The 24875-nt window shown below is 38.1% G+C and overlaps 1 protein-coding gene across 7 annotated transcripts in view; it reads right to left on the minus strand.

Moving 5' to 3' along the window:
- The window catches only part of LOC106061348 (RNA-binding protein Musashi homolog 2-like), a 291717-nt gene that overhangs the window by 216273 nt on the left and 50569 nt on the right, over positions 1 to 24875 (minus strand). For all 7 annotated transcript variants that reach the window (XR_008773920.1, XM_056005718.1, XM_056005716.1 and 4 more), the window contains exon 3: positions 12747 to 12828. Coding sequence is in view for 6 of the 7 variants with exons in the window: in XM_056005718.1 (XP_055861693.1) it covers positions 12747 to 12828 (82 nt within the window). In the remaining variant the exon portion in view is untranslated. The remainder of the gene's footprint in view (positions 1 to 12746; positions 12829 to 24875) is intronic.

A 24875-nucleotide genomic window follows, 5' to 3' on the forward strand; every position in this document is an offset into this window, starting at 1 on the left:
AAACATCTGTAACGTCTGCTACGTGTAATACAACCCCAGTTGCTCCCTCCTATCCACTCGATTATTTTCAATCCTAAACAACAAAACGGTTAACGTGTCTTCCTCTCTCTCTCTGTCCCATCTGAATCACACACACAGACACACACACATCGCCCACACATCCTTTCCCCACATTTTGATATAGTCGTCAAAACGTGTGAGATGTTTGTTTTCATTAGACTGTATATTGTTTGCAGACTATTCTTAGATGTACCATCTCTCTGAACACACATTTACCGCCATTTAGAATAATGGGCTCTTATTACACAGTGTGTGTGTGTGTGTTGGGGGAGGGGGAGCAGATAACTTTGGACAATGGTAAAAGTATTAGTCTATTGGTGAATCGCAATGATGACCAAACTACGGCACATAAATCGGTGCCTTCATGGTCCTGAAGGAATGTATCCAAAAGTGAAGTCGCAGAATATTAGGCTCAACTTTGTTGTAATGCGGCCGTAACACTATATATAGGCTGCGACATGTGATTTAATTGTTGACGTATTATCTCCCTCTAATTTATATCAAGGAGATTTCAAACTTTTTTAATTTATCCTTTTTTTTGTTTGTTTTGCCGTTTCTATTTGACTGACACTAACACACAAGAGAAACTTGTTAACGGACCTTCAGTCTAGACTGTACAACATGGTCGAGTGGTCAACTTTATCAAGAAATTGGTCCATGATCTTATAGATTTTATATTGTTATATACTTAATGAGCTTCAAGAATCTTGAAATCATCATCAAAATATGGAAGCTAATTAAGTGCACCATCAGATATTACCTGGACATACTTTTGTTATAAATATTATTCATCCAATGCCGTATAATCATGGAAATAACAGAAGTCATTTAACCTCTTAATTATGATGTTTTCATTAGTTCTAAAAAAGGTGTCTAAACTATCTAGCGATGGTGTTTTTTTTTTTTGGTTGAGAGTTTAATAAATTCACTTAAAAGACAAATTACTTCTAAACATAACTTCGTGTTTGCAGTTTTATCAAAGACAAACCCCAAAACTTTGGCCTTAGGATTCCATTGCAGCATAGGACAGACGAAAACAGAAATTACTTTGTGAACATTTCGTAAGCAACCCTTCTGTTATTCTAGCTTCATAAGAAGCGCTCATGTGTGTTGGCGCCCCACGTGTGGCGTACCTTCTCCCTCATCTTGTACACAGATGTCAACTATTGTCCAGGGCAAACTCTTCTCCCGCCCCACCCTCCGGCGCCTTATCCGAGCGAAGGTCTTCTAAGGATGCTCCTTATGTTTCCAAGACAATGCTGAAAGCAGGTAGATCACCTCCCTTACATTGTGACCTTGCATATCTCCATGGCGGCAAATATTTCCCGAAGAGGGTGAAGAAAAAGAGAGGAACCTTCGCGTCTTTTTGTTGGCCTACTTACAAAATGTGACGTCTGATTCATAATGCTGGCAAGTTTAAACTTGTAAGTCTGCAAAGGAAATATACTAAAAGGAGCAATTTTTGAAATTTACATTTTTGTATGCATTTAATTCCATTTAAATAAGGAACCGTAAATCACGTCGTTTTTTTTTTTGTTGTTGTTGAAAGAAGAGAATAGATTTATGACTCTTTTTCTGTCTTGCTTTTTTTTTCCCCAATTTCAAACGAATCTTTTTCTCCCCCCCCCACTTTTTTTTTTCACACAAAACACACACACACAAACATAAAACACACACACAATCATAACAGTTTCTAGACTAACTATATCGACTAAGGAGAAGATGTAATTAGTAAAGTTTCCATTTCAGACCTTGCCATCTATATGGCAAATGATGTTAAGGTGATCTGTTTCTTTGGCCAACGGTTAACGAGCAGGGTGTCATGTGGTCAGCACAACGACCAATCGCCTTTACTTTATCCAACTAAAGTCAGGTATCCATAAGAATTGGGTAGACTCAGGGACGTCCTTTAAAAAAAAAACGAAATTCAAAATTCCAGTCTACATCGAGATTCGAACCACGGACCCAAAGTCCGGAAAACATTCAGCTACCTCAGCCCCGAAGATGTATATGCATGCGCACATAATATATACATGCATAGAATGCATACATACAAACATACCTACAAACATATTTACACAAACTCAGATATCTTTCAGCCTTCTTTATTTTTAACTTCAAAAAAATTCTTTTCTTTTGTTTTTTATTTTAAAAATTCTTCCACAGGAGATCCTAACAGTTATCCATTTTTTTTTTCAATGTTTTTTTTTTAATCAAGTTATCAGCATATAGAGTATCTTTTGATAAACGAAGAGTACGTTCTCTCTCTTTCTCTCTCCCTCTCTCTCTCTCTGAACACACTCACACACTTTTCAATAACTCACGGCTGATAAACAGATCGTATCTGTGCACTCTTTTTTGTGTGCGCATAGATACAATGAAGGATAACTCTCGACGGTTGCGTAACGATTCTGTCTGCAGACGTCAGAGTAAAAAAAAAGGTTTCATTGGACAAGAATGCAATCGTGAAAGGGAGAGAACAAGAGATGCCTTTCACAAACGGTAGACATGATAATAATTTGGAGAGTGACAGAACAGAGAGATAGAGAGAGGGAAAGAGGTGTGTGTGTGTGTGTGTGTGTAATCAAGGGCGAGAGAGAGAAAGAGATGACAAATCTAATAACGACGGTGACGAAACTAATTATAAAATATTTTTGCTCCGTCTCCAATAAGCAATAACGAACTAAATTATAAATATAAAAAATAATTGACAAGCCATAAACATTGTGAGTGTGTGTATGTGAGTGTGCGTGAGTGTGCGTGTGTGCGCGATTGGGGGGGGGGGAAGGATTGGCGCTTCTGGGTTGCAATATGAAGAAGTAATGACGTTTGACTTTTTGTTTTTAAACCCTACGATTTGATTCATGGCGAAGATGTGAGATACCTTGTTAGCGTTAGTACCTTCAAAGTCAATTAGTTGAGGTAAAGTTACGGAGACTCTGTCTGTGTGTGTGTGTGTGTACAGAGAGAGAGAGACCGAGGGAAGAAAGGAACCAGTTGAATGGTTTGAAGAGGTGAATAAAACTCATGTAAAAAGTACCACGCCAGAACAGCTGTTATAACATCCCACACCGAGTTTAAACATCCATTGGCGACCTCATTTCAAAATTTAAAAAATATACTAAAAATATGTCTACTACGCTACTAGGCAGGGGGCGCCACTGCGTACACTTTGGTAACACATCATGTTCTTTAACAAAACAAGATCAGAAGAGATTTGAAGCTAAACCTATTTTTTTTTCAAATTATTTCCATTTTCCCCCTTTCTCTCTCTCTCTCTCTCTCTCTCTCACTCTCTATCTCTCTCTCCATATTATTTGTAACGCGTCTCTCAGGCCCCGGCCTTTAAGATCACGTGGTTTAAATGGCCGGAAATGAAAACGTTGACAACCTGGCCCGCAGAGTGCAGAAATCTGACAGGAAGACATTTTGATGTAAAATCTCATTACAGACGAGATGAACTAGCAGACGACGAGAACCCGTCGAGGGATGAGTCGGGGAACGGACAACGCTTCAACCCTAGTCTCGATCAATGTCTCTGAGCCGAAATTCACATAATATTTGGCCTGTCCGAAAAAACAAAATCTGAACAACACAAATGTAATATCAAATGCAAGGATTTCGTACTTTAGACTAACAAACAAACAGTTGAATGAAAGAAGCATTTACAAAGCAACAAACATATAAACAAACAACAGATATTTAGGTTGCATTTGAAACAACATTGTCACACCAAATATCGACTAGGTCAGTGAGGCCAAAACTGCGGCCCTCAGGCCGAATCCAGCCCTAGAAACTTCTGCCCGCAGTGCACAATGAAGCCTCGAGTATTTATTTAACAGATATACGGCACTTATTTTTCGAAAATTAATATGCCCCCCCCCCCCCCGGCCCGACCGAAAAATTTTAGGCAACACACATGCCAAGAGTTGATTGTAGGCAACACACATACCAAGAGTTGATTGTAGGCAACACACATACCAAGAGTGGATTGTAGGCAAAACACATGCCAAGAGTGGATTGGACTAATGGGACTCCGTGTCTTATTAGGGGCTTCTTACATTATTTTTTACTGTATCATTTCGAAACTCCGGCCTTCATTCGGCATCTAAACTTGGCAAAATCCTGGCAAGATGACCCTAACTTATCAATATTAATTTATCTTTATGCAAAGAGGTCAACTCGTAGATGTTACGTAGTGGAGGTCACTGTGTGTGTGTTTGTGGGTGGCGGGGGGATGTTCGGATGAATGTGGTCACGTTGTGTAGATTGTACTAATGTTTAATCGGCATCAACAAGAATCTTCCATTTGGCCTTCTGTCTGGCATTGCGTTTTCTTAGGGCTCTACCATTCCTTTGTTGTACAATTTACGGACGTTTTTTGTTTTTATTTCTCCAAAAATGAGGATCATTACATCCTAGTCCAAGACCCCTATATGGGGAGGGGAGGGGACGGCAGCGGGAAGGGTTCGAACCCGGGACCACTAAGACGTCCAGGATTTAGGATTTTTAGGAGTTAAGAACTTGATTATTTTGATCTCGTCTTTGTGCTGGTCTCACAACATCATCCTGAACTTTTGTATACAGCAGCACTTGAGCTTCAAATGATATTTTCTACTCGACTGTTCATTTGATCTCACGTGCTCTTTTTTCTTGTCGCTCGAACACGTTTCTGTTCCTTCCAAAAGTAATCTGTTTCCAACCCAACCGTTATTGACTAATTAAATGCGAAGAACACAATATTTACACAAGCCCTCGTCGCAGAGCTCGGGGGTTTGAGGAGCTGAAATTGTGTCTCTCGATAACAGCATGGTGGATGCTGTGTTACATGATGGATGTAACGTTGTTACTCCCTTGCTGTTACGCCAGGGATGTGTGTGAGAAGATCACTGGTGGCAGCACGTGTTACATGGTAATTGGATAGACAGCTCTGACATGTACACTTTTCATAGGTAACTTGTCTTAAAGAACAAAACATAGGCTAAATGGTCCTACAATGGCCAGAAATTTGCTGAATTTCGCCAATGTAACGCTTTCTGTTTTTTTCAATGAAAATGGAAGAGTCGAATTCGACCGAGGGAGAGCCCAGCCCAACCAACAAGCTGTTTCTGTCTAGCTTTGTGCAATGCGTTTTAGACTGATGGACAACGGTCAGATTTAAGGGAGGGCAGGCGGGGCTACAGCCCCCGGGGCCTTGGCAAGAAAGGGGCTTTCACTACAGACATAAAAATATATACGAATTTCGACGAGTCAGAAAATTTTAAGTTTATTTTTTCTTTTTTTTCTCGCATTTATACGTTACATTAATTACAATCATTCATAAAGTGAAAAGTAAAGTTCCCCTTTCAAACCTTGCTATCTTTAAGGCAGATGTAGATGTTTCCCTTTCAAACCTTGCTATCTTTAAGGCAGATGTAGATGTTTCCCTTTCAAACCTTGCTATCTATAAGGCACATGTAGATGTTTCCCTTTCAAACCTTGCTATCTATAAGGCAGATGTAGATGTTTCCCTTTCAAACCTTGCTATCTATAAGGCAGATGTAGATGTTTCCCTTTCAAACCTTGCTATCTATAAGGCAGATGTAGATGTTTCCCTTTCAAACCTTGCTATCTATAAGGCAGATGTAGATGTTTCCCTTTCAAACCTTGCTATCTATAAGGCAGATGTAGATGTTTCCCTTTCAAACCTTGCTATCTATAAGGCAGATGTAGATGTTTCCCTTTCAAACCTTGCTATCTATAAGGCAGATGTAGATGTTTCCCTTTCAAACCTTGCTATCTATAAGGCAGATGTAGATGTTTCCCTTTCAAACCTTGCTATCTATAAGGCAGATGTAGATGTTTCCCTTTCAAACCTTGCTATCTATAAGGCAGATGTAGATGTTTCCCTTTCAAACCTTGCTATCTATAAGGCAGATGTAGATGTTTCCCTTTCAAACCTTGCTATCTATAAGGCAGATGTAGATGTTTCCCTTTCAAACCTTGCTATCTATAAGGCAGATGTAGATGTTTCCCTTTCAAACCTTGCTATCTATAAGGCAGATGTAGATGTTTCCCTTTCAAACCTTGCTATCTATAAGGCAGATGTAGATGTTTCCCTTTCAAACCTTGCTATCTTTAAGGCAGATGTAGGATTTTCCCTTTCAAACCTTGCTATCTATAAGGCAGATGTAGATGTTTCCCTTTCAAACCTTGCTATCTTTAAGGCAGATGTAGATGTTTCCCTTTCAAACCTTGCTATCTATAAGGCAGATGTAGGATTTTCTCTTTCAAACCTTGCTATCTATAAGGCAGATGTAGATGTTTCCCTTTCAAACTTTGCTATCTATAAGGCAGATGTAGGATGTTCCCCTTTCAAACCTTGCTATCTATAAGGCAGATGTAGATGTTCCCCTTTCAAACCTTGCTATCTATAAGGCAGATGTAGGATGTTCCCCTTTCAAACCTTGCTATCTATAAGGCAGATGTAGATGTTTCCCTTTCAAACTTTGCTATCTATAAGGCAGATGTAGGATGTTCCCCTTTCAAACCTTGCTATCTATAAGGCAGATGTAGATGTTTCCCTTTCAAACTTTGCTATCTATAAGGCAGATGTAGGATGTTCCCCTTTCAAACCTTGCTATCTATAAGGCAGATGTAGATGTTTCCCTTTCAAACTTTGCTATCTATAAGGCAGATGTAGGATGTTCCCCTTTCAAACCTTGCTATCTATAAGGCAGATGTAGATGTTTCCCTTTCAAACCTTGCTATCTATAAGGCAGATGTAGATGTTTCCCTTTCAAACTTTGCTATCTATAAGGCAGATGTAGGATGTTCCCCTTTCAAACCTTGCTATCTTTAAGGCAGATGATGTAAAAGCCAAGCGATTTATCACTTTACCATTTATATTAATCAAACTCTCTTTGAATGATTGAGAGGTTCAAAGTCCTTTTGCTCAAAAATCCCTGTATTTAAAAACTTTCAGTTGTTCTAAATGTACGTATGTCATCGTAAAATTCAAGATCACGTGACTTCACAGACCTGTCGCTACATAATTCGGACAGTCAAAATGAATGTCAGACATGTTTTCTGTTCCTTCCATCAGTCAAAGTTTGGTCTGAATCTGCACAAACCAGCGATAGGTTGTGATCATTTCCAGTTCAAAGGAGACTGGTCTACTTACAGTGTAAGTCTAATGTGAGGTCCTTCGAGTGAATTTATAAAATTATCATCCATGAATGCGATGAATACGGGTTCATTATTGGTTCATTTGATTCGGATTCGAAATGGTTCAAAGTAATAAATAAAACGTACAATACGAAAAATGGCCATCACCTCTACCACCGAAGCAAAAGCCACCTTAACCTGCGATATTTGTGGACGGGAGTGTCTCTCCAAAATAGGGCTCCACAGCCACATTAGGATGTGTGCGAGATGAACCATAGTCGTTCTACGTCAACAATAAGTTTTGAACTTCTGCCAATCGATGTTCACCAGAAATGGGTGGACCTCACAAGGTTCTCCAATCCAAGAAATTTGGTGCCTTAAATGATTACTTTAATTACTACTTGACATACGTGTCAGTACAAAGTAATCCACAAGTAACATAAGTATCTATAATTAGAGCTTGCCTGTCAGAGGCATGATGGGTAGGAGAAATGGGAAGAAATAGATGGATAGAGGAAATGAAAGTAGCACCAGGAGAAGAAATAGTTGCACTTCACCAGTACTCACACCTAGCCACACACCGACTGCTACCGACTGCTACCTCTCCCCGCTAAGACTTTCCAGAAAAAAAAAAGTTAGAGGTAAACAAAACTCAATTTAAAAAAAAAAAAAAGAATGACAGAAAGAATTATCCACTTCACATATCCCGAGCCCAAGAACCACACATATATATTTCCTTCAGTGCTCGCCCCTCATTTATATAGGTCAGTGACGTGAAGGTGTAACCAGAGTCTCGAGACTGTCCTGTTTATTAGACACCGGAGAGTTCTGGAATCGCCGTCAACCTGTCCACAAGAGAAGAGCTTTTTTTGTGACCAGCTGATGGACAACAGCTATAGGTTATCTACTTTGTCATAATCATTGTGCGAGTGGAAAGGGTACAACGGTTAGTGTTTTGTAGAAGTCAAAAGTAGACTGTAGTTTAATTATATAAACAAAAACAGTTAATGAAAATGTAAGGTTGGTGTAGGATATATTTATCTCAAAATAGGTGTCAATGCCCGTTGTGCAAGAGAACAATGACAGTATTGTGATTAGCGTGTATGCATGTCATGGCACTGTTTTAGTTTTCGCTTTTATCCTCTTTTTTATGTTTTAGGATAGTTTTTTTTTTATTGTTTACATGTATAATAATAATAATAATAATAATAATAATAATAATAATAAAAATAAATCGGGCGTTAGTGCTTTTCGGGCCAGTGCTAAACCAACTGGATAGATGATGAACACTGAGATCGCTTTCTGTTAACTAGGGAACCGGGAACAATCACGTGAACCTAAGTTGATCCAAGCGCGCCCTGGTGGAGACGCCTGCTGGAGTGGCAGGCGGTGGGATGCTCGCCGCAGGTATGCCAAACACTTGCGGGAATTCCAGCGCGAGATGATCGGCCAATTACATACAGGATCCTTGCATGCACGTAGAGCGAACTTGTCTGAAACATTCCGTATACAATGATTTCAATTTGCGTTATAATACTATAGCGTCTTTGTGTGTGTGAGACAGAGAGAGAGAGAGCAACAGTGAATCCTTAGGAGCACCAGATATATAAAAATGGTGTCAGAAGATAGAGAGAGAGAGAGGGGCATAAAGCGCTGATTGTATACTAAAGATATCTAATGTAACAATTTATAAACGAGGGAGATAATGAGCAATGGAGCAGACGATGTGAAGGTCATCTATTTCTGTGGCCCAAGGTTAACGAGGGTATCATGTGGCCAGCGCAACGCCAACCATCTTTTACTTTTCCCCAACTAGTGTCAGGTACCTATTAGAGTTTAGTGGACTTAAAGGCGCCTTAAAGATCCCGAAATTAAAAATCCCAATTTTTATGAATTTGAACCGGGCCCTCCACCCACACACCCAGCCACCGCGCCTCCGAGTACAGAAATAAGTCTGAAGAGCGACAGATGATAATAACAAACGAGCGAGAGAGAGAGGGGGGAAGAGTGAATGTATGTGTGAGTAAGAGAGACGGAGTAAGTGAGAGTGTATGTGAGGAGGGTAAGAAGAGATGGTTTGAGTGTGAGAGAGTGAATGAAAGAGTAAAACAGAGTTCATGGGAGGTCACTTGCACGAAGTGGATGAGACGAGAAAGCATAGCATATAAAGAGAAAGAGAGAGAGAGAGAGAGAGAGAGAATGAGTGAGAGAGTAATGGACAGAGTTGGATAGACTTGCAACGAATAGAAGAAGTGAAAACAAAGTCTTTAAAGGGAGAGAAGAGAAAATGTTTTGGAAAGATGAAGAGAGAGAGAAAAAAAAGACGAAATGGCTATCAGAAAAATCAAGCGAAAAGAGAGAGAGAGAGAGACAAAGAGAGAGAGAGAGAGAGAGATAGAGAGAAATCTGAGGACGTTCTATCTGAGGAACTGGGTCTGGAGTTCATTTCAGTTGCTCACTGTCAGTTAATAACTGGGCTTGGAGCGAGGGTGGGCTGGGTGAGGAAGCTGACAATCAGAAGATAATCCTAACAACAAAATCAGGTAATCCATCTAACTGCAGGGCGCTTTGGGATGGATGGGAGGGGGGGGGCTGCCATGCAATCAACTGCTAGGCTTGCAAGGAAATGGTTGGGAAAGAGAGGGGGAGGTTATGTAAACAATGCTCTGGGTGGGGGGGGGGGAGGGGAGGAACGATTGGAGAGGGGTCCGTGAGCAGAAACTTGTTATTGCTATTTCCCAATGTGTTCAGTCTAACAAGGTTCTCTGTAGGGCTGGTTTGTTGTTTTCTTGAGTGACCAATTTAGTTGGTTTGTCTTTCTGAGAAATAGAGATTTCTTTTGTCTCTCTCTCTCTCTCTCTGTCTCTTGTTATCTCTCTCTCTCTGTCTCTTGTTATCTCTCTCTCTCTGTCTCTTGTTATCTCATTCTTTTTACTTATGTATCTGTCAATTTCTCTCTCACTTTTTCTTTCAGTTCTCTCTTTCTGGTGTGTGTGTTTGTGTGTGACGATGTAACTTTCTCCATCTCTCTTTCTCTCTCTCTCTCTCTCTCTTTCTCTCTTTAGCTCTTTTCCTTCTTTCATTAGGTGCAGGTCTCTCATACTCTTTTATTTACTCTCTCTCTCACACATATACAATTTCTCTTACTCCATCTCTCACACACACTCTCTTTTTAGTTATTATCGGACAAAAATCCACCCATAACACACTCATACACATACCATTCAAACACACCACACACACTCATACACATACCATTCAAACACACCACACACACTCATACACATACCATTCAAACACACCACACACACATACACATACCATTCAAACACACCATACACTCATACACATACCATTCAAACACACCACACACACATACACATACCATTCAAACACACCTCACACACTCATACACATACCATTCAAACACACCACACACACATACACATACCATTCAAACACACCACACACACTCATACACATACCATTCAAACACACCACACACACTCATACACATACCATTCAAACACACCACACACACATACCATTCAAACACACCACACACATTGAAAATTCGTCTAAATCCAAACAAAAAAAAAGCTGTTTTTAAAATAACCACGAAAAGACAAAAGATAAAGATTGACATTCATAAAAAAAAAAGAATCCATTGTTACCTACATTAACGCAGACTGTAAATAAAAAAAAATATTAAAGATTTTTTTTCCTTTGACTCCTGGGAAATCAAAACGACAAAGTTGATACAAAATAGCAAAAAAAAAAAAATATATATGTGAAGCAATGAGGAGCGGACGTGTGTGAGACCATTAAGGCCTATGTGTGTGTGTGTTTGTGTGTGTCTTTACGTGTGTGTGTGTGTGTTTGCGTGTATGTGTGTGTATGAGGGCTAAAAGGAGAGCAAGATAAAGTATTCGATGAGAACAGTTTGCACTAAGTTCAAAGTCTTCTGCTACGCTCCTCCTAAAGGTCTCGGCTGTTCCTATTATGTTCGATTAGTCTTCTCATGAGCAGAATACGTTTTCTCTTTGGTCACGTGACTCTAGCAGACGTGAACATCAAACAAATTATTTCGAGGGCTAATTATAAAAACTTTCTTTTTAATGCAGTCAATGGTACTCCGGGACTAGGGCAGTAATGAGGAGAGAGAGAGAGAGAGAGCGAGAGAGAGAGAGAGATCTACGCCGGACAATCCATTCAAGACTAGAACAATAATTATGAGTTAAAATTTCATTATCAAAAAATATTATTTTTGACATAGTGTTTATTCGGTATCTTACTCCACACACACACACACAAAGTATGTATGTAGATCAAGTACTTATGAACATAAAATTGGGTGTGTGTTTGTATTTTGGACATTTCTTCAACAAATGAAGATCATATAGTTCTAGGCTGTCACTCCTCCCTTTTTTTGACTAATACCTCTACTCCTTCCTCCTTTTCAACTATCACCTCTTCTCTCCCCACCTTTCAACTATGACCTCTCATCTCCCCTCCTTTTCAACTATGACCTCTCCTCTCCCCTCCTTTTCAACTATGATCTCTCCTCTCCCCTCCTTTTCAACTAGCACCCCATCTCTCCCCTCCTTTTCAACTATGACCTCTCCTCTCCCCTCCTTTTCAACTATGACCTCTCCTCTCCTCTCCTTTTCAACTATGACCTCTCCTCTCCCCTCCTTTTCAACTATGACCTCTCCTCTCCCCTCCTTTTCAACTATGACCTCTCCTCTCCCCTCCTTTTCAACTATGACCTCTCCTCTCCCCTCCTTTTCAACTATGACCTCTCCTCTCCCCTCCTTTCCAACTATGACCTCTCCTCTCCCCTCCTTTTCAACTATGACCTCTCCTCTACCCTCCTTTTCAACTATGACCTCTCCTCTCCCCTCCTTTTAGTCTATCACCAACAATTTTGCCCAACAAAAAACAAATAGTATGATGCGACCACGATGCTATTCTTTTACATTTATACAGCCTCATCCGCTTAATCGGAACATCATTTAATATGTCCAGACGCTTATTGGGACCGAATCCTAATGTACCGAAACATTCGTGTAACATCTATAACATGTTCGCGTAATCGAACCATCCGGTTGTTAGGACAAAAATGGTATCCGGAAGTGGTCTAAAAACAAGAGGAATTGAGAGTATATGAAAAATACACACTTACAGAGTAGAGACACCCAGGCACACTTAGTGCTCGCTCACACATCCTCACCTTTAACCTTAACCGCTACTGACAAACAAGCTATTTGCAACACTCTTTAACAAGCAGTAACAGGCGCAAGCAAAGAATGCCATTTACTAATAGTCAATCCGACTTCAAAGGCGAGACCCACCAGCCACCGTAACTCTGCCCAGACAAACACAAGATGTTGTCTGCCCCTGGATATTGCTTATTTATAATACAAGGGGAAAGAGAAAAAAAAAAAGTTGTGTTAGGGTTAAGGAAAAAAAGTGCCCAGCATACAGCGTACATCAGATCGAATGATTGATTTGGGGAATGATAAGGGTAGTAGTCTTACCTTGATCTCCGTGTGGTAGGATCCTTCATAACCTGTGCTTCTTTAATTTCACCAAATTTATGAAAATACTCCCGTAATGTATCTGTTGGAAGAGAGAAGCAGACGATGTGATAGAGAGCAATCATTGGCTGAAAGATAACCAATTATTGTATTCACACAGTTTCTATTGTGTTGTTTAGTTTCGGAGGGGGCTACCTTTTTTTTAACAAAGCTTATATTGGCTTACTCCGTCTGTCCACCACTTCCTATGCTCGGATAAAGTTGAAATTTTGCACAATTATTTATAGTCGATGACAATACTTAAATCAATAAAAAAAATAACCAATTATTTAATCAATAAGTAGTTATTAATTTAGTTTGTTTTATATAGAAAAAGGGATTTAAGCCCTGCAGTATTGAGAGATATGGCAGTGTTTTTGGCTCTTCCCATTATATAATCTGTTTGAAGAAAGTATTATTTATATTTTACATATTTGTTTGTTTGTTTTTTTGTTTGAGGCAATTGTTCGTTGTTTTGTTTCCTTGTAAGTGGAATATAGACCTTGAATCTCGCAAGAAATCGATAAGCGATTTGATTGTTCCAAACTATATTCCAATGCTCACTCATTGGCTGACTGCACGTCACAAGAGGTCTCCTTAACCTATTCATCAGATTGAAATTTCGTGCACACGTTCCTCTTACTTCTTATGTGCTCACTGTCACGTGTTTATTATGTTTATTTAACTGGCAGATCTTGATGCTATAAACTTGTGACATATGCGGATTCGGAGGTGCCTTGATTATAGTTCAAACACTTTAACAAGTAATGAAGTAACAAAGTGCTGATATGTTTTCTTTAGTTTTAATCATTTAAAACTTGGACTTGAAACAATAAATGTATGTACAAAGATATATATAACAGATACAGGATTCAGTGAAATGTGGAATAAAATGAGTAAATATTTACTTTAAAAACTAGCGACTACTAAGTCTAACTTTCTAGCTCTCTCTCCCGTCACAAGCTAACAGTCCGCCTTTTATATCTTTCTTTAGGATAAAGAACAGTGACAATTCAATACCCATCCTTGACTCCTTGACCCGTTTACATTTAATTTTTCTTTTAATTGTTTTTGTAATTTAACCTACGTTAATTATGTTTCCCTGCTGTAGCCTTGAACTAAGCTTTAATCGGCGTCTTTCTGGCATTAAAGCGTGAGTGCGCTGACCTGATTTGAAATAGGTACAATGTCCTCATTTTGTGAACAATGAGGTGTCGCTAGGAACTGTGTTTGTAACTTAAGCTATGCTAATTTTGTTTCCCTGCTGTAGTCTTGAGCTAAGTTTTAATCGGCATCTTTCTGGCATTTAAGCGTGGGTACGCTGACCTGATTTGAGATAGGTACAATGTCCTCATTTGTAAACAATGAGGTGTCACTAGGGACGTGACACTCACTAGGACGCAGTTTTGACAGATCTGAACACAGTCATTTACGAAAAACCACAGGCTTTCTATTAAACCTTTGTATTTTATTTCCCGAAATGCCTCATTCTCTCTCTCTCTATATATATATATTACTTAAATACAAATAACACAAAAATTATAACTTATTTTCAAAGCAAAATTTCTTTCGTTATTATTAAGTCAGCTTTTAATTTTCCTTAAGTCTTATTGCATTTTCATTAAGACACTACATAGCATCCAAAAGAGAGATCTTTTTCTTTTTTTTTCGAGACACCATTGACCTTTTTTTTTTAGACGACAAAGGCTGTTATGATCTTGCGCAAGTGCGTATGTAAATAATACCAGCAAGGTCTTTTCTTCTTGACAGATTTAGAACTCACAGAATGGTCAGAGTGAATCTGGCGGATAATCCACAGACATGCTGGATTATGAAATGTGTTTTGGGGGTTAGGGGTGGCTGTTGTTTTATATACTCATGTGGCGTATAATACTCATGCTATAATGAATGTAGTATTGAAGAACGGAGTGGGGGAGGGAGAGTTAATTAATTAATTAATAGCATGTAATACTTTATACAATTAAAATTTAGTTGGCTAAGGTATTTTTTTTTATATTGCGTCCTTGACATTGTTAATGTTGCTTATTTCAAAATCTTTTCCTCTTTTCATTTTCCAACGTGTTTACATTACATCGCCACCACATTTCTTTATATCTCGTTCTGTTCTTTTTCTATCTTACAGCCTTTAAGTAAACCGTATCCTTAAAAATCAAAATATAAACAAAAAGCAGATTACTTTGATTAAAATTCATGATGAAAATTTCCAATACTGAAAACAACGTTTAATGTCAAAGTTTTCTCGCTCACCAAACATTGAAAGTTTTACAGTAAAGTATAACAACAATAAAAAAATGCTTCCTAGTTTAAAAATAGTGACGCACTATCATATGTCAAACCTAGCTTACGCGTGATCACTTCGCGCGCCTTGTGTGTGAGGGGGTGGCATTAGAATGAGCGTTCTAGTATCTAAGGTAAGGATTTGTTCAAAGACCGTTAGAAAGATAAGATTTGGGAAAAAAAAAAGTGTTTTTTTTTAAAATAAACCTGAATGTGGTGCTATTTATAGTGTACACGCTGATGTAGAGCAACCACACTTGTGGACTAATAGTTAGAATGAAGGACTAGAAAACTAGTAGTTGGACTGTTACGTGGACTTACAGATGGACTAAAAGGCGGACACATGGACTGGTAGATGGACCGATGGATTTGTAGACGGACAAATGGACAAAGTAGATAGAAAGGTAGTTGGAATGTTGGCTTTGATGATCTGTTAGTTTAAAAGAGTGACTAACAGATGTACTAATAGATGGACTTGTAAATAGAATGGCGAATGTTGCAATGAACTGATAGATGGACAGCTTGAATTGCGTAAAGATCTACTAGTAGATTGACTGTCAGATGTACTAATGGATGATGGACAGATGGACTGATAGATGTACCAATGGACTAGCAGATTTATTGATCTTTGCATTACTTAGCTAGCATCTATACATTGTACCTTCTAAAAGTATTTATTCTACCTTCTTAGTCGACTCATTTCTACACTCAAAAACAATGTTGAAGGGTGAAAAAAGCTAAAACTGTATCAAGCAATAAAAAAATGTTAAGCGTTTTAACACTTAACATATCAAAGCCGGGCACATCTACTAGTAAGCCATAAAAAAAAAGTTTTCGTAGGAGTTCTATGATGGAAACTCGTTCCAAAATTCTTTGACTGTCTGAGCAAAATAAATAAATAAATGAAAACTCATCTAGACAATTGTCAGACGGTACTTTAAACAAAATAATAGAGAAAAAAGCATTTATGTTTGTATGTGTTGTCAGAGTGTCAAGTTTGTTAATTCAGATGAAGGAAAGATAGATGAACCAGAAATGAACTAGAGACGAAAAAGAGATGAACCAGAGAAGAACAGCAGATGAACCTGAGATGAATCAGAGATGAATAAGAGATGAACAAGAGATGAACCAGATATGAACCAAAGATGAACAAGAGATGAACCAGAGATGAACAAGGGTTAAACTAGTGATGAACCAGAGATGAACAACAAATGAACTAGAGATGAATCAGAGATGAACAACAAATGAACCAGAGATGAACCAAAGATGAACCAAAGATGAACAAGAGATGAACTAGAGATGAACAAGAGATGAACCAGAGATAAACAAGAGATGAACTACAGATGAACCAGAGATGAACAAGAGATGAACCAAAGATAAACAAGAGATGAACTAAAGATGAACCAGAGATGAACTAGAGATGAACAAGAGATGAACAAGAGATGAATACGATACTGGAGGGCAGGCACTCTAAGCAATCAGATCGATAGTACAACAGCACCGCACATTTATGGAAATTAGTACTCGAACAGTCAACGCCTAGCACAGTGCGCGTGCTTTGGTGAGCACGCTCTAATCTTTAACACACACAAACACACACACACACACCCTGAAGCATGCGCGGTGAATTCACCTGTGCAAATGACGTCACGGAGAACCGATCCGCTGCGGTCACGCTATGGATGTGGGGGAGGGGAGGGGAAGGCAGTGACGATCGGTGAGATTTATATCACCTCTGGAAGAGAGGAGGTAGAAAGAGTGGGAAAATGGTGTGGAGTAATTGCACAAGAGAGTGTGTGAGGGAGACGATGAGGCTGGGGGAGGGGGGTTAACGTGGGTGAGCGCCAATGCCAAGGTTTTATGAGTGTGACTGCTATGAATGGAACATCCACCATTGACTCTATCAAGTGTGGGAGCACTTTTAACTGAGTGTGTCTTGATGGTGTCGAGATAAACAAAAAAATTAAGATGGGTTTTAGATCTCCAAGACAAGCCTACAGGTCATAATGTTAACGTGGTTTAGCCGTACGAAAGTCCTAGCGATAACTTTGTGGTAAACCACATCACATTACTTTTTACCCACGTCACATTCGTTTTTACCCACGTCACATTAGTTTTTACCCACACGCACGACAACATCCACAGATGTATGTTAACAAGTATATTTTATGTATATTTATGCAAACTATGAATACCTGTTGTACTTCGTGACACATGGGTGCTATTTAGGTAGTGTCCAACAATAACATACGGGATAGCCGTAACTGCAAATGTACTGCGTTCTTCTATGTGTTCGAACTCCCAAGACTATTTCATAATATTGTTATATTACCCCCCCCCACCCCGTCTTGGTTAACAGAAACACCTCCCGGTGAGTGGAAAAAAAAGCTTCCTAATAAAACTTCCAAAGAAGTTTCATCTTTTCCGGTTAACTATTTGATAGATGTTATGGTAATTAACAATCTTTTTTCATATTAAGGCTGGAAAAAAAATAAAACCGCGTTATTTTAATGTCATAAAATAATAATTTTGTTACTTTGGTTTTAAGTGAGCAACTTTAAAATGATAATAACATTGTATTTTAATATATTAATATCATTTTCTTTTTTTGTCGCGCAGATATTATTAATCTGCCAGAGTTAGCTACAGAGCGCATGGATGCATATACAAATCTTTCAAGCCGCGCCATTCGTGACCGCTGGCCAAACGCTTTCTCGTGACGTAGCAGTTAAGAGGCCGTTGTGGCTCATCATTATCTAGTCAGGGTTGCGTGTTAGCATTATTGGCTAGTAAGTAGGTCATGTCCCAGCACATCCTGTTTATTTAACACGCGCACACCCACAGACATGCGCACTAAACCGGGTTTGAAACGCAAACACCCAGAGTGCTACATTCTAGCCCTATAGGTCCCAATAGTCATTACCCCCATTTTTTCCGTATCCCCGCAGCTAATTTAATTGATCCTCCAGTCACAATGTGTGGGCATAATTAAATGATTAGATGGGATGCAAGCCACGTTATTCCAACCCCTTTGTCCAGTAAGGTTTTTTTTTGTTTTGTTTTATATTGTCTTTTTCAGCTACACTTGAAGTTTTTGTTTAATATTATGTACTCTGCCTGACCATATTATCCCGAGACCTAATCCATTTCATTCTATGCTATTGTATTTTATATGCTATTTTTGTGTAGTGTCGACATTATTGTATCGGGAAACTTCATGTTGTAATTTTGTCATCAGTCTTGCTGAGTAGCAAGGACTTGAAATGCATTGAGTTAGACTTAATTTCTTTTTGTTAGGGATGAACGTTTTATTTTTTGGATTTTATTGTGCCAGGTAACATAAAGGGATCATAGTGGATCACGGTGAATCATAGTGGATCAGCATAGTTCAGTGATTAAGCAGATGTCTGTATTTGATTAAACTCATGGCTGTATTTGATTAAATTCGTGGCTAAATTAGATTAAACTCGTGGCTAAATTAGATTAAACTCATAGCTGTATTTGATTAAACTCATGGCTAAATTATACTAAACTCGTAGCTGGACTTGATTAAACTCATGGCTGTATTTGATTAAACTCGTGGCTGTATTTGATTAAACTCGTGGCTGTATTTGATTAAACTCATGGCTAAATTAGATTAAACTCGTGGCTGTATTTGATTAAACTCATGGCTGTATTTGATTAAACTCATGGCTGTATTTGATTAAACTCGTGGCTAAATTAGATTAAACTCGTGGCTAAATTAGATTAAACTCATAGCTGTATTTGATTAAACTCATGGCTAAATTATACTAAACTCGTAGCTGGACTTGATTAAACTCATGGCTGTATTTGATTAAACTCATGGCTGTATTTGATTAAACTCGTGGCTGTATTTGATTAAACTCATGGCTGTATTTGATTAAACTCATGGCTGTATTTGATTAAATTCGTGGCTAAATTAGATTAAACTCGTGGCTAAATTAGATTAAACTCATAGCTGTATTTGATTAAACTCATGGCTAAATTATACTAAACTCGTAGCTGGACTTGATTAAACTCATGGCTGTATTTGATTAAAATCATGGCTAAATTAGATTAAACTCCTGGCTGTACTTGATTAAACTCGTGGCTGTATTTGATTAAACTCATGGCTAAATTAGATTAAACTCGTGGCTAAATTAGATTAAACTCATGGCTAAATTATACTAAACTCATGGCTGGACTTGATTAAATTCATGGCTGTATTTGATTAAACTCATGGCTGTACTTGATTAAACTCATGGCTGTACTTGATTAAACTCATGGCTGTACTTGATTAAACTCATGGCTGTACTTGATTAAACTCATGGCTGTATTTGATTAAACTCATGGCTAAATTAGATTAAACTCATGGCTGTATTTGATAAAACTCATGGCTAAATTAGATTAAACTCATGGCTGTATTTGATAAAACTCATGGCTAAATTAGATTAAACTTATTGCTTTATTTGATTAAACTCGTGGCTGTATTTGATTAAACTCATGGCTAAATTACATTAAACTCATGGCTGTACTTGATTAAACTCATGGCTAAATTAGATTAAACTCATGGCTGTATTTGATAAAACTCATGGCTAGATTAGATTAAAGTCATGGCTGTATTTGATTAAACTCATGGCTAGATTAGATTAAACTCATGGCTGTATTTGATTAAACTCATGGCTGTACTTGATTAAACTCATGGCTGTGCTTGATTAAACTCATGGCTTTGATAATAAACTCATAGATGTAAAGAATAAAACGATGACAGATCAGAACGTCAAATGTTATGTTCCTGCCTACAGAACTGATTCTTAGATCTTCCCAAAGTATCATCTTCTCAATTTGTCCACGATCTGATATTTAATTGTCAGGATAGAGAAAAACAAAAAAGAATCACGTTTTTTTTTCATCCTGGTGCATTTACAAAAAAAAAAAGGTTTATTTAACAACGGAAAACGAGAGTGGTCAGTTAGATAATTAGACAGACAGCCAGACAGAGAATCAGACAGACAGAGAGATAGACATTCAGACAGACTTTCAGACAGACAGACAGACATTTAGACGGACAGGCAGACACACAGACAGTGAGACAGTCAGGCGGACAGAGAGCCATCCACTCAGACTGTCAAGACAGATGGACTGATGGACGGACGGACAGACAGACAGACAAATATAGAAGTCAGGCTGGCAGGAAAACAATGAAATCACAGAGATTCAGAAGAAAAAAGAGAACTAGATCTATAGAAAGATAACACAAGCACACATGTTTTGTGAAGCAGACACAATCAAATACTTGTAACATAGATCAATACTTTCTTTTCTTGCTCACTTGTTCACTTTCTTACAAATGATCGATGACACTACATGTAACCGGAATGGGTGCAATAAGATTTTTGTTACTTCTTGATAATTAATTGTTTTTAATTAATTCTTAAGTAGGCCTATAACCTACCAGTATTTAAAATAAAAAACAAACGTGTTCAGTAAACAGTACGAAGCAAAACTCTGAAAGTACATAGTCAATTTTTTTTACAATACCTCTATTCAAGTCACACTTTCGTTCGGAGTGGAACCTTGGCAAAGAGTGGATGGACTCGATTCTCGAAAAGGACTCTAACGATTTTTATAGAAATTTGACAGTTGATCATGTTGATGTGTATCGTTGGGAAAATAATTACTAGCTCTTTGGCCAAACTGGGACAACTCTAGTTAGACTGTTTTCATTTTTTAAAGTGTAAAAAGATAATAATTTAAATTTGGCTAGAGAACTAGAAAATCTGTATATTTGTTTAAATCAATTATTCATTCATTCTCTAAGTCTCTCTCTCTTTGTCTCTCACTCTCTTTGTCTATGTCCTTCTGTCTATGTTCTTCTCTTTCTATCTCCTTCTCTCTTCCTGTCTTTCTCTCTTTCTTCCTCTACCCCTGTCTCTCTCTCGGTCTCTCTCTGTCTCTTTCTGTGTCTCTCTCTGTCTCTCGTATGTCTCTGTGGACATTTGAATGTGTGCGTGTTTTCGAGTGCCAAAAAGTGCGCATTGATCTTTGGGATAGTTTTCATGAGTCTATATATGTGTTTGTACTCAAATAATTAATAAAGTTTCAAAAAAAACATAGTTTTGGTAATAAAAAATAAAATAAAATAAAAATGAATCAAACTTTAAGAGACGTAACTTTATATAGAACCCCTGTTTAAAAAAACAACACCAACATTAAAACATTGAGAGGTCCAGAGAACCCAACTAAACATAGTTACGAGAATTTCATTTTTGAAATCAAACATTTGAATGCACTAAATGATCCAGGAATCTCGTGACGAATACAAAACAGATTTGAGGAACCATACATTAGATTCACGCTAGTCAATAACTGAGCTTTGACGTGGACATTCAGGGAACAACGTTGTACAGACTTAAAAGCACCACCAACAACCAAACAGAAACAAAATACACTTTGAAAAGAATGATTTTCTTGACCACTGTTAAGGATTACCGAGAAATATTTTTTAACAGATTAAATAACATAATACTAGTCCAGGCCCGTCTTTTTTTTCGACAATAAATGCATGTTAAGACTTTAAGTGGATACTATGGAATAATTAACAGGCTTTTTGTTTTGTTTTGTGTTTTTTTTTTTGTCGGGCTCATCCTATTGAAATGTGAATAATTAGACATCGACCATACAATTGAAGCAAAGCATATTAAAAAAGAAATAGGAACTGTATACTAATACACCACTTTGAAATCAGGATGCTATGTGTTCTTCATGTTATGATGTATTTGGAAGTATAATGAAATAAATATGCATAACGCATGAAACTTATTTTTAAACTAGAATTTAGACAAGTTTTTTTTTCCGAATAGCCTTACAGCAGTGATGCCCAACATAAATCGACCTGCGGGCCATTTTAATTTCCGACACTGATGTCGCGGGCCAGGTAAAGGAAAGGTACAAAAACGAAATGAAATTGACCTGAAACATTTTTTTATTAGAAGCCCGTGGATCTAGCACTTACATTCATTAATGGGATATTAGTATCTTTTTTTTCATGCGTCAGAAAACAGCTTCATTTCTCTACTAAAAATATGAGCAACAGTGTAGCTAGCTTTACCAACGACTCATATTCTTGACTCTTTTGGGAAAATATTAACATTAATCTTCCAATCTCTAGACGTAGTTTAACAATCTTTTTATTCAAATGACGTCAAATTTGTTTTATAATGGCGCTTCTTTTTGTTTTAAACAGCCACACTTTATTTACAACTCAAATATATTGGCTTATTATTATGCTCTGCCAAAAAAGTAAAAACCTACATTCAAAATTAAAAGTCCAATCTCATAAACGCACAAATGTTAGTCATGGCACCAATCAAACGGAGAAAAATTGAAGGCACTAACGTAGGTAAAGAGACTTTTTTCAACCTTTTCTTTAGGAGGGGGGGGGGGTAGCTGATTTTCTACACTCTGTGCCGACATTTCGGCGGGCCGGATGGAACCGCATCGCGGGCCGGATCTGGCCCGCGGGCCGTATTTTGGGCATCACTGCCGTACAGCATGACAGGTATGATATTTTAGAAAGATTGTCATTAAAAAAGCTTCGGTCTGTCTGTCTGTCTGTCAGGATTTCCTTCCACGTTTTTTTTTCTCCCACTTCCCTTCCCTTAGATCAAGTGGAAACTTTGCACAATTAAACATTGTCGATGAGAGCACATGAATCAATTTTAACTGTGTATTAACTAGTCGTAATTAATTTTGTTTGATATAGAAAAGGAAAATAAATCTTGTACTATTGATTGAAAATGGCAGTAATTGAGCGGTAACTACCCGGTAGTTGATATGTATATATATGTTCACTCCTCTCTCTCTCTCTCTCTCTCTCTCTGTGTATATATATATATATGATTCTATATATTATAGTGCTTTTTGGTGACGGTACGCACAGGTACGGCGTACCGGCATCTTTTTCATTGTGTGGGAAAAAAATATTACTTTTCTTGTATTTTAACGTTTATTATTAATTTATTAGTAGTTAAAAGTTAGGAAATCCATCACTGAGTACCGGCACCTATTTTTTTTTACAAAAACAAAAGCACTGTATAAATATATATATATGTATAATTTCTTCTGTAATGTATAGTAATGGTATCAATAGGCTCATGTAGCCCCCGATTCTAGGTCATTTTGAAGACTGCGATCTAGATACGGGGTTTTGTTTCACGTAATATGTTAGCACGACTGACCCGCAGGGGTCGCCTACGAGTTAGTGCAACACAAACTCCCTTGTTAACCTTTTTTTTTTTATGCTTATGTGTGTGTCAGTGTGTGAAATGTGGGGAGTCTTTGTTTTTGTGCATGTATGTAAGGACATTAGAGTGTGTGTTTTTAGTGTACGTGTTTCTGTGTGCATGTTTTGGTCTACTTATGTAGATGTGTCTAAATTTATGTGTCAGAGAGGAGGGGAGAGAGAAATCGAGACAAGTTGGAAAGAGCTCAGATAGAGTTACACTTGTATCCTTATAGTTATAAATAGCGCGCTATATAAACATGATCTCTTTGAGAAACAAACATATCTGTGTAGGATAGACGTGTCTCTTTGTTCTTCAATTAGACCATTCTGTTGAGCCATGATCGCCATTTGTCGCTGACACAAACCCATGCAGACACTATCACTCCAGAAAATAATTTGTCATCCAACTATGTGTGCTAGTGTTCAGGTCTATGGTCCATGTTCAGAGACAGTTCTAGACACAAACACGTGACGTACGTGTCTCTTTTAATTTGTTTGTTTTTGGTTTTCTTTTCCCGCAGAGTGACCAATTAGTTCACATGGACTACGCCAGGGACCATTACTGTCACTCTGGTCCAGGCCCAGGGACAGCCGACATCTTGAAACAATTTGACAACTTCAGAGTTTTGATAGGTCTTGAGGCGGGCTGGCAGGTGTACCTTTAAAATATATATAGATCTGTATAGACTGCCTCCCTTTCTGTTCCCTCCCCCCCCCCCACTCCATCCCTGACAACCCCGTTTCCTTTTTATTTTCAGTTCAAGCATTCAGGGGAAAAAAATGCCACAGGGCTATGGGAGGGGCGTACAAGAGGAGTGGGGAGGTCAGGGGTGCTATGTTGAGAGGAAAGCGTCTTCCCGAAGCCTGAGGTTATACGTACATTTTTCAGGGGATAAAAAAAAAGGGAGGGGGGGGGGAGTTCAGGATTAGAAATCAAGATTTGATTTTGAATGCGTGTGTGTGTGTGTGTGCGTGTGTGTTTGGCTTTTACTATTCATGACCTACGTGTCGCTAACTATAAGTTTAATATCAGGCTCGCAATGACCCTCGTGTTGTTGACGGTCGTTGACTTGTAGCGCCAAGCCGCTGGGAGACAACTAAATCCAAGATGTATTTCTCTTTCTTCTATGATCCTACGAAGATGTGTATCCTACAATTGTAAGGATCTCATTATGAAGTTGAAACTTTCTGATCACCATACAATGTGTGAGTTTAAACTCGGTATGGTTTCCAGACTTGACAAGTCTTCATACACTTTGCTTTCTAAAAAGTATGTTCTAGAGCCAAGATTTTGTTAGTGTCTCGTCATAAAGTAAATTCCTTTCAAGGACGTGGTCAGCATTCTCTGATGACCACCCTTTTTGATTCTAAATGATGATTAAATAATTCTATTGGCATGGCGTCTTGGGTTATATAATACAACCCGTAGATTTTACATCGCTTAATGCAAGATGTCACATTTCAATTTTGAATTTTAAAGTGCAAAGCGTTTAAATTTAAGAACA

Source organism: Biomphalaria glabrata, chromosome 12, assembly GCF_947242115.1.
Source record: "Biomphalaria glabrata chromosome 12, xgBioGlab47.1, whole genome shotgun sequence".
NCBI classification, from domain to species: domain Eukaryota; kingdom Metazoa; phylum Mollusca; class Gastropoda; family Planorbidae; genus Biomphalaria; species Biomphalaria glabrata.